At 31.3% G+C, this 11,473-nt stretch overlaps 3 protein-coding genes across 4 annotated transcripts; 2 read left to right on the forward strand and 1 right to left on the reverse strand.

Annotated features, from left to right (window-relative positions):
* Positions 1 to 2,742: 2,742 nt before the first annotated feature.
* On the forward strand, positions 2,743 to 6,786 carry LOC114251646 (uncharacterized). Its single transcript, XM_028185986.2, has 3 exons — positions 2,743 to 3,068; positions 4,744 to 4,889; positions 5,972 to 6,786. Exons 1-3 carry the CDS (start codon positions 2,968 to 2,970, stop codon positions 6,649 to 6,651), a joined length of 927 nt encoding a protein of 308 aa, XP_028041787.2. The 5' UTR covers positions 2,743 to 2,967; the 3' UTR covers positions 6,652 to 6,786.
* Positions 6,787 to 7,233: 447 nt separating this feature from the next.
* Rpi (Ribose-5-phosphate isomerase) lies at positions 7,234 to 8,717 on the forward strand. Its single transcript, XM_028185998.2, has 2 exons — positions 7,234 to 7,777; positions 7,864 to 8,717. Exon 2 carries the CDS (start codon positions 7,914 to 7,916, stop codon positions 8,625 to 8,627), a length of 714 nt encoding a protein of 237 aa, XP_028041799.2. The 5' UTR covers positions 7,234 to 7,777; positions 7,864 to 7,913; the 3' UTR covers positions 8,628 to 8,717.
* A 942-nt stretch (positions 8,718 to 9,659) lies between these two features.
* LOC114251658 (uncharacterized) lies at positions 9,660 to 11,197 on the reverse strand. 2 transcript variants are annotated; one of them, XM_028185999.2, is made up of 3 exons: positions 11,027 to 11,197; positions 10,578 to 10,947; positions 9,660 to 10,336 (listed from the first exon to the last, which is right to left on the reverse strand). In XM_028185999.2, exons 1-3 carry the CDS (start codon positions 11,027 to 11,029, stop codon positions 10,173 to 10,175), a joined length of 537 nt encoding a protein of 178 aa, XP_028041800.1. In that variant the 5' UTR covers positions 11,030 to 11,197; the 3' UTR covers positions 9,660 to 10,172. The 2 variants fall into 2 exon arrangements, with proteins under 2 accessions (XP_028041800.1, XP_089588507.1); XM_089732381.1 differs by having other exon boundaries at positions 10,695 to 10,947; positions 11,027 to 11,174.
* Between the last annotated feature and the right edge of the window lie 276 nt (positions 11,198 to 11,473).

Below are 11,473 nucleotides of genomic sequence, written 5' to 3' on the forward strand. Positions count from 1 at the left end.
AATTGAAATAAACCGACCGTGCGGATAACGGCTAAGTAAGAAGATCGGTAGCCTTTTAGAATATATTGGTGAATCACTTTCATTCATCGAAAAATACCTTAAGTGAGGCTTGATCTACTCAACCGGGAACATTTGGTAAATGTTTTTGGCCAAAGAAACAATGTTCGTTTTTTTTTTCAAATATTTTATTTTGTTTCTCACTAAAATATCTTATTTTCAACATATATTTACCATAATGTGTATTGAACATCGATTGTTGTTTTTTACTAAATGCTTTTATAAAACATCAGACTGCTAATTATCAAGGTCAGACAGAAGTAATATATCAATTGATAAATATCAAACTATATTACATTTACCGATGTACCCTGATATTTAGAATTAGACTAGGTATTAATAATGCCCCTATTTAATTTAATACACTATTAGATTCTTTACTACTAGATCCTAGAACCATTTACGAGTCTAGAAAATGAAGGCAATACAATACAATTCCTTCAACGAAAGCCTTAGATCACGAAACCAAAACGACAAATGCGACCCAAACTAAATTGCGTTCAGAAGATTCTTCCGTTTTATTTAACCGATCATTGGAAAGATACGTCCCTGTTTTAGTGGTGGGAACAGAAATCGACCGTGAAATGGTTACCACGTTTGGTTGTCTCGCGAACAAACGAAATATAGGTAGGTACCGGTGGATAGTCATTTGGCGTCTGAGCGTTTGGCGGAAAATTGGCTATCGTGTTCCGATCTACGTGTATAACAGAAATGCAATTTATTTTCGCAAATTACCAGAAGGTGTTTTGTTCAATGTTAAATAAATATACACAAACAAATTTTTTCGCTTCAATGAGTGGTGCTCTAAAAACTACAGTTAACAAATTTTCTAAAATTTTCAATTATTATGAAAAAATAAGTACTGGATTATTTTAATGATTTTTTTTTCATAAGCAGAATGAATGATAAATAAACAAGAAAAACATCTATGTTTTTTTATCAGGGAAAAGTGACCTATTTTTCACTATCTATATATTAATGCGTGAAGCAAAAACTTTGTATCCCTTTTTACGAAAATTGCGTGGACGGAGGAGTATGAAATTTTCCACACTTATAGAGAATATAGAGAAGAAGTGCACAATGCTAACATTTTTTTAAAATAATGCATAAAAGATACATTAAATCAATAAAGAAAACATTACACACACTACATACCATGTATTTGACGCACACACGCATGCATACTATTTATTATCAAATTAAATATTGTTTGTCTTTATTAAATTTTTTTTATAGTGTAGCCTTGGCGAAATTTGTGATTATAGTATGTGTACAAACTTACAATTCCAAATAATTATAGTCGAATTTCGACTACTGTGGGATCTCTAGTCCTAATTATTAAGAAACAATAAATTCACATGGTACCTATTGATTTTGCGGGGTACGGTATTTCTTGCATGTCAATTTATTTCTGACATTTCGTATTACCTACATGAAGTTTTACTACATTCTTTTAGGCGTAATGGCGGATTTACTCGTATGAAGTAGTAAAGTAATTTAATAAAATTGTAACGCAATTTTAAGTTACTTAATACTATAATTGAATAATAAATTAACGAAATAATATAAAATCTAAAATTCGGCTATGAACAGCATATTTTACAGATCAGTTATCCTATATACGTATTGGCCATACATAATATATTATTTCTATATTCTGCATTTTTATTATTTTTTTATTTTATGATTACATTAATTACTCATATATGTATTACATAAATTTTTCCTTCTTAGTAAGTTTATCTAGGTTTTTAATCGTTCACGCTTCGACTAATTAGTCGTTGAACTCAGTGAAGAAGAATCCTTGACTTCGTTTCCGTCATTAGATATCTATTAGTGAATTCATGACTTCTACTAAATCTACGTTATCATTTTTCTACTGACCTAAAAACGTCAATCAAACCACATAAGTATTATTTTATACGCGGGTACTCTGGCCTGCAGTTTGTTAAGATGACCTGGACAGTAGTGCCAACCATTTTATAAGCTTTTTTACTTTATTGTTGCTTAGATATGTGAAGCTCACGGCCCACCTAGTGTTAAGTGGTTATCAGAGCCCATAGACATCTACAACGTAAATGCCGCCACCCACCTCGAGACACGAGTTCTAAGGTGTCCGTTTTTACAGTACAACGGCTGCCCCACCCTCAAACTGAAACGCATTACTGCTTCACGCCAGAAATAGGCAGGGTGGTGGTAACTACCTCTGCGGATTCACAAGAAGCCAGTAAGAAATAAATAATTAAGAATAATAAGTATTAACAAATGCCAAATAAACCCTAAAAAATAATATGGGTTTAAAAAAATACTACAAGATATTAATACTTATCTGTCACCTTGACCGGGATGGCCTTATCGCGGAGACGAAAGTCCAGGTCAGACAAACTATCAGGCATCAGGAAACTGCTAGTTCTATTTGTGTTTAATGTAAGGTCAACGTGAATAATGAGTTCCTAAATATTACATCTTAGTTAACTCATAATTTTCTACTTTTGACTAACAACAGCCTAGTAGTCTAGATTACGAAAAGAAATCAAAAATTTTAGAAATAGTAAAACTAAAAGATTAAAGATTAAAAGCAGTTTTAATTATGGCTACCACTCCCAAAATCCATTACTAATTTGAATCTAATAAACCGTTCACAATTTGTAAACATAAACACCGTGTGCTGAAATTTTTACTAAGTTTTAATTTACATTAATAACTTGACAGCTTGGTGCGCGTAAATCAGAATTTATTCCCTTCAAAGAGAACAAATTCAAGATACATTGTGACTTTTTGAACTTGTTGTGACTTTTTGTGGCTTGTTGAATATCACATTTGTATCATTATTGTATTATGAATTTTAAATTTCATATTTTTAATGACAACTCTACAACAGAAAACCATTTTTTCGCATAAATTTACAGAATGGCTAATTTAACAGGTCCAGGGAACATTAAAATGAATAATGAAGTGGAATCCAAAAAAATACATAATGCTTTATCTGCAATCGCTAAAGAAATGCAATCGTAAGTCTAATAATATAACAACAGTAAAAAAGGCGTAAAAAAGCCGTAAAACTAGTCTTAATTATATTTACTATTCGCCAAGACCAAATAAATCATACTGGATTCTGTGGCTGATTTAGAATTTTCAATTAATGAAAAATAGTGTGAGGCATCGTAACAAACAAGAAAAAAGGAATAACAATTAAAAAGGCTAACTAAAGTGGAGTAATATAATTTAAATTAGCGATTTTTGGAACGAAGTTCCTTATGGGACGATGCGGAGGGGTACCATAATCGGGAAAAAACGTCCGTAACGTAAGATTTTTAGTAGTAATGCACACAGTGTACGACTTAACTTTGTAATAACGTACAAATTAGTAATGCACACAGTGTACGACCTAACTTTGTAATAACGTACAAATTAGTAATGCACACAGTGTACGACTTAACTTTGTAATAGCATACAAAAAATAACATATTTTTTTATCATTCATTGATCACGATCTCAGAGCGTTCGTTTGCGCAATACACTAACTACTATACAAACAACCGTGAATGAAGTATACCACAATAAGTTCGCACGTTACCAAATGACCGTGGGTTGTTGCGAAACCTCCAGTTTTATTTTCTTTATACCTCGAATAGAACTTCAAATTCATATTTTTATAATAAGGAACTTCGTTCATATCCGGTGTCCCACGACACCACACATCTTTTTTTTATTATTATTTTCGGTTTGTATGTAAACACAAATATCCGGAATGGTAGACAGGGGCTTAACTCTGCCCCTGGCATTGCTGAAGTCCATGGGCGACGGTAATTACCCAATATCAGGTGGGCCGTATGCTCGTCTGCCTACAAAGGCAATTAAAAAAAACTAACCGGCGAATTTTCATTTCTATTTAAACTCCTAAGTAATTGAAAATAATGAGTATTTAATACACGAAGAAAAATTAATATCTTTGTAAACATAATATTTATTATTAACATTGTTATTTATTTTAATACTAGTTATTACAAAATTCAACATACATATATGAAATACATTAAAAATGCAATGACAATGACACGCTATTTAGAAATGTAATGTTTATTATAGTTGTATCACTCGATACGAGTATACTCATAGTCGACGTCTTACCAATTAATTAGTCCAGGCATATTATAAAATCAGTGACTTCTTACGACTTTTAGCTCAATGGATAAAGTTTTCTACATTTAAAAGAGCGTAGATCCGGGATTGATTTCATTTAAACCTGTTTCTTTTTTTCCAACACATGTTTTTTTTTATACTTATTGCCCTTATAATCAAACGAGCATACGGCCCACCTGATGGTGAGTGGTTACCGTCACTCGAGGACATTGGCAATGCTAGGAGCCAATTACAACAACAGGGGGCCAACTGCCGACTGCCAAACTTGTGTACGTAATACATATTATGTAGGTATATGTAGCATATGTACGTAATAAGCAAATAATATACAGATGTACGTAACTTGAAGAATGTTTAAGAGCCAATTTGTTATAAATTTCTTCATTGCTAATGACAAAGTTGATGTTATAAAGATTAAATAATAGTCGTCTCATTTCCTATTGGATTCAACAAGACAAGTATACTCCTTTTCATTTTAGTAGGTATAACAATATATTAATAAATTTAATTGCCAATTGATATTCTACGAATTCTCTTTTTTAGATATCAAAATTCTGAAAGAAACGACTCAAGCGAAGATTACACGATGCACGAAAATATTTTTCACAACCTATTGAAATACAAAACAACTTTGAAATCAAAGAATAAGACCATAAAAAGTCTTAAAAATAAATTTAACACCACTAATAGTAAGAACGTTTCATGTGTTTCATTCACTTTACATTTAATTAGCTACGTAGCAACCTTCTATCACCCCTGACTGTTTTATCATCATGAATATCGACAACTACTTTGATAATTTAAAACACGATGATATAAAGCTTACGATATGAGAAGGGATCTGATTCCTGAATTATTATTATTAAACTCGCCTTTAGTTTGTTTTGAACTAAAATGCAAAGCATGTTTATCTATCTGCATGTTTATTTAATTAAAGAAACCATCCCTTGTTGTACATAATTTATCATTCGTATATGAATTTCATTAAAAATTGTCATTTGTTTTATTAGGTAACGCCTAAGTAAGCAACTATCGTTTTTGAGTTTATAAATCAGCACTAGCTAGCTGTACGTACTCTAATTTTTCTGTAGACGGTCCTAATATATGTATATCATGTTATGCTATTACAACAGCTATTAAAGAATGCATATCGAGGGATGGAAGCCTATCTGGTTTGAGCGTCATTTCGCTTAATACGCAAAATTTATATTTTCGAATTAAAGGTCCGTTTTATTTGGTATTATCATCAACAAATATATTTTTTTAATCGAACTTCGATTATGTTTACACCATTCAAATTGCTGAACAAGTTTATTTTCATGAATTTTTTTACTAATTTTAAGCTTTGGCTCTTCTCCTGTTTCAAAAATGTCGCTTAAACCAAATATCCTTTCACCCCTCGATATATTATAGTGCTGAATAAAAGCATTTACCGTGAGATACGCGTGCGACAGAAAACACAAAGAGTATTTTTTTAAAATACGAAAAATCATTGAGGCGGTAATACACATTAACAAAAAGAAATAGATTTGAAAAATCAACGAAACCATTACATATATATGTAGTTTCCATCTTCGTCGAGGTTTCAACCTATTTCTCAATGTATGAGTAAGGTAGGTGAGCTCACGGTCGTCTTGGTCTGAAGTGGCACCACATAATATAGTTCTTGCCAATAATACCAAATGAAATTTGTTGTACTTTATATAATATTTACTACACTAGCTATTATTACTAAACATACGATATAAATTGTTTCTCGTTTCATTTGTAGCTAATACAGCCATGATTATGAGAGAAGAAAACAGTGCTTTAAGCACAAGAAACCTATATACCACTAAAAGTGAATGCGCTGATGTTCGTCAAAAACAAATTGATACCAATGACACTATAGATTTATTGTTGAAGGAAAATAAAAATATGAGTAATGAATTAGAGAACTTAGCGAATTTCATTGAGCTCTGTTATAAAGAATTGCAAACTATTAGAAACGAAAATTTCAATGATCCCTCGGTTATTCAACAACTAAAGAAAATCATAATATGCTGTGGCCAATATTATGCAGATTCTCAGAACGAACGGAAAAAAAACAAACAACTCGAGCAAAAACATTGTTTTTTGAAAAACAAACTCAGTATATTAGATAAAAATTTAGAAGCTGTTAGCGAAGAAGTTAAATGTCTTCGACTTCACAATATGAGGTTGCAAAATGAAAATAGTATCCTCAAAGACAAGATGAATAAAATTAATAACGTTAATACTGAACGTCGAAGCAAGTCTGAGCATCGAATTCGCGATAAAAGTGAGAATATTAAAAATTCAACAAACAGTATTTATTTATCACCCTGCTGCTTTGATTTGAAGCCTCATTTGAAGATCGTGAGGAAGTTGCTGAACGATCAAAATGAATTAATTAAAGATTTTAAAGCTATGTCCGATATGTTCGTCGCTTAATAACTTTTCGCAAAGATGGTGGTTTTAACAAGCAAATTAATAAGTATTAATGGTAAGGAAAAGAAAATTAATTAGGTACGTATTTGATGATAAACATACCACAAACCTTTTACGAAATAAATGGTTTTTCTAAATATGATTTTTTTATTCTAAACAAACTAAAAATTTTATATCAAAATATAATATATATTATTATATGTAGTTTAAAAATAAAATACATAGCACACTTAAATTGTAAGCCGAACTAACGATTAATTTAATTTTTTTATCCTGTTTGTTACCAGTTAGGAAATATCCTAGCTGGTATCTTTTTTTAATCCTTAACAATCCTTAATACAATCTAATAAGATTACAGTGAAATTATCAAATTGTATTGTTGTTTTTTTTTTCCCCCTACCTACCTATTCGCTGGTACCCTAAGAGGCTAGCCCATTTACGCCCGGACGGGTAGGTGAGCTCACGGGCCCAACCTGAAAGAATTTACTAACACTAGCCCGAGCAAAAGCAGTGCTTTGCAAAATCTACCACCGGAAATCACGGCCACAGAATCGAAATTACGGCCCGTTGCGAAAGTCCGGCAAGAAACTCAACGGGCTGATGTTTAGGTTAGGTTGTACCTACGGTTACGGCGGTTATCGGAGTCCCTAGGTCTGCTCCTAGTGTTGGAGCTTGATTCTGATGGATCCGTAAGGATGTGCCTAGGGCGTCGACGGTGACATGTACATGATGTATTATTTAATATGATGTATACGTTAAATTAAGCTTTAAAGGCAAATCTTCTGGACTAATGATAAAGCAAAAGAGGCTTACTCGGTTAAAGTTGAATGCTATCCAAATGAACCGATGATTGTTTTTCAGTCATAATCATCGTAACGTTTAAATGCAAACCTGCTTAAAAGCTTTTTGATTATTGACTTTTATAATGCTTTTTCGTTTAAACGTTTATTTCTAACCTAAAAGATAAGGTTTGAAAAATAATGAGATAAGAGCGGCTTCTTTAATTTGTGTGTTAATTTACTTTAGTAGACATCTGTGTAATGTAGTGAGTACTGAGTAGTAAATCAGAATAATCTAAGAATATTATTATAAACTGAAATACTGCATATGTAATAAGAGAAAATAATAGGTATGTACATATATCTTTATTTTTATCTCAACGGATACCTATATCAGAATATTAGACTATATTATACTGTTGTATTATGTTTATAGCAAGCAAACTAATAAGTCGTCATTTCTTCATACAAAGTACGACGTTGAAGATGTCTTTAGAACAAGCGAAGCAAGTCGCGGCGTATCAAGCTGTCGATCAATTTGTTACGAATAATTGCATTTTTGGTGTCGGTAGCGGATCCACTGTTGTTTATGCAGTACAAAGACTCGCTGAACGCGTTGAATCAGAAAAACTGAAAGTAACCTGCATACCGACCTCCTTTCAAGCAAAGCAGCTGATAATCAAACATGGACTCAACCTTGGAGAACTTGAAACAAATCCAAATATTGATGTCACAATAGACGGTGCTGATGAAGTCGATTCAAACATGACACTTATCAAAGGAGGGGGAGGGTGTTTGTTACAAGAAAAAATTATTGCATCTTGTTCAAAGAAGCTTATTGTTATTGCGGACTATACAAAAGATTCTGTAAAACTTGGGGATAGATATAAGAAAGGTGTCCCTATTGAAGTTATTCCTATGGCCTATGTTCCTATTAAAAACAAAATCATATCATTGTATGGAGGTGAAATCAAGCTAAGAAGTGCTGTTGCCAAAGCAGGGCCTGTGGTTACTGACAATGGAAACTTTATCTTAGACTGGATGTTTGCAAACCAAAACTTGGATTGGGAGAAAGTCAATAACACAATAAAATTAATCCCTGGAGTTGTTGAAACAGGTTTATTTGTGAATATGTGCTGTAAAGCATATTTTGGCCAACCAGAAGGCAATGTTGTTGAAAGATCTGTTATAGAAAAATGATTCGAGTTAAAACATAGATCGGATATAAGAATAATCTCATTGTATTTTCTTTTCAAGTTTTTTACTATTATTAAAAGTTTATTCTCTAAACACTTTTGTTTGAGTTGAGCGTTTTGATCTCATGTTGAACATTATTTATTAAAACAAATGACCTTTTGTATTGAATTTGTAACAGTGTGATAACCCCATTATTAATATCAGTGACTTAACTGATTCGTGAAGATACACTGTTGAACAAAATTAAAAAATTTTTATTCTAACATTTCCAAATTTCCATTTTGGTGCTTCTAAATTTATTTTATGAAATACATGACGGCATCATGCAATCGTATAAGTATAAAATATTTGTTAATGATAAGATGACCAGCTTACTTAGGTATCAAAACGTGACAACTTCAGTTGTATGATATAATTTTATGCCAAACAAGAATAAAAATGCAGTGGTATGTTTTCTAATCATACTTCACACTCCACTTAACTTATGTTAAGAGTAATCTCAACCTGTAGGGGCCAGAACGTAAATTTCGTCGCCTACCTTGAGACATGAGGTCAAAATTTCAAACTTATTGGAATCATAATTATCTGCAAATTTAGGCTTGAAATTTTACCATTGCTGTCATAGAAAAATACTAGACAATAACATTAACCTTGGTTGGAACTCAACAAGCCTGGCCTCCATGGATAGAAATTATATTAACTAAAATATCTTTTACCACTAGAAGCTCTATCAGTTTACTTCATAATGAAAAGGTTAAATTGAAAGATTAAAATTTCAAAAGAACGAGACTTAATTTTTGCTTATGTTTGAGGCAATAGACATAATTGATTTTCTAGCCACAAAAAATAATTTTGAACACTCTTCCTTTTTGATGTAATGAAGATCAATTTATTTTAAATTCTCTTGGAAGAACGAACACCTGATTGTAATGAAGGAAGTAGCTTAATTTTGCAACTTTCTTTTTACATATAGTTACACAAAAACGACCTTCCATTCTAAGCAACATTTTTACTACTTAAAATAAAACCCATATCTAATACACACCAGTATATTTGCTACAAATAAATGAATTTTATTTAAATATTTAATTTGTGCATTTAAAATTTCAATTAGTTTGTAATTGGCATATTTATGGAGTGTTTAAAACATATAGATTACTTTACTAAATTTGTTTGGTTAACTATTTTAGTACATAATTTAAGTGATAAATATTAATTATTAGTGAGAAATATATTTTTAATAGTTTCATATACATAGTTATAACATTTACTCTTTAAATTGGAATGTATTTAATTTGTTTGCAGTAGAAACTCATGAGGTGTAACTTCAGACTAAGAAATACTATTAGGCCTATTTTTTTCTTTCAAGTATTTAGATTAGCAAAATAAAAAAATAAACAAACCTATACATAAAATATTATACTTAAAACTGAGGTAGCAAACATTCAATGTTTGAAATAAAATCTTAAATTACTATTTTTAAAAGAATTCTGGTAATATTAGAATTATGTCTATAGATCTAGTTTTGTACTTTTTATAAATATATATTTAATAGAGACTAGTCTTTTTCATGATACGCAAGAATTCCTCTTGATTTATTTCACCATCCCCATCTCTATCAGCTTCATCTATCATTTCATGCAGTTCTTCATCTGTGAGATTTTCACCAAGTTCCTTTGCAACTCTCTTCAAATTTTTGAATGAAATTTTACCTGAAGTTTAACATAAAAAATTTAGAGAAGAATAGTTATAAAATTAACAGTATAAATTTTACTTGTCCCTTATTTTTATTGTAAAATCTATTCTCTGATCAACATACTTTAAACCAAACCAATTTTACATTTCACTAGCAATATCATTAATATGCAGTTAATTTTTAGGCCTATACCTTTCTAAATTTAACAGAACTTATACATTATTTAAAAAATGCTTTCAATTATAACTTATATATACCAGTTTCGTCATCATCAAACAGTTTAAATGCTTTCATGATTTCCTCCCTGGTATCTTTTTCTGCCATCTTCACTGACATGAGTTCCATAAAGTCATCAAATGATACTTTTCCATCACCTTTGTCTATCTCTGCAATCATTTTTTTTATTTCTTCTTTTTTTGGTTCGAAACCAAGGGCTCGAATTGCCACTTTAAGTTCTTTGGTGTCGATTTTTCCAGTATTTTCTGTATCAAATAAATCAAATGCTTCTTTGATGTCTCTTTTTTGTTCTTCGGTTAGCTCAAATTTAGGTCCAGATTTCTTACGAACACCACCTGGTCCAGGGTTGGTAGTTGCAGTTTTTTTCTGTATTGTTGCGACCGCGGTTGCCTGTAAAGACATATTCATGAGTATGGAAGTAGAAAGCTTAAAAATATAGTTATGAATTTTATTATAGGTATATATTTACCATGATTTATTTATGAATATCTGTTGGTGTACAGAAGACCAGGAAGCTTTTATCGCTGCACTTTATAATGCAAAATTATATTTGCAACTAAATGCACTCATTTATAAAAATAAACAACATTATAAATTGTTTTATTTTTTGTCAAAGTACTCAAAGTTAATTTTTTTGTCCAACTAGATATGTAAAAGGAACTCCGCTCAGACAGCCGAAGTTTAAAAGTTTAATAGCAATAGATGAAAACCAACATAAATTAATAATGTCCTTGGCAAAATGGTTCACCGAAATTTTTTGATTTCTTTTGTTAGCATTCAGCTCAATTGAGGGTGGAGGATTCATCTTCGGCAATGCCAGGGGCGCGCTCAGGATACCTCTGCCTAGTGTCGAGAAGGTACTCTCCTCCAACCTCAACCTCGTTTTAAAATTGATAGATAATAGCTCTCAGGAATT

The sequence above is a fragment of the Bombyx mandarina genome, chromosome 13 (genome assembly GCF_030267445.1).
Source record: "Bombyx mandarina strain Sakado chromosome 13, ASM3026744v2".
Taxonomy (NCBI): domain Eukaryota; kingdom Metazoa; phylum Arthropoda; class Insecta; order Lepidoptera; family Bombycidae; genus Bombyx; species Bombyx mandarina.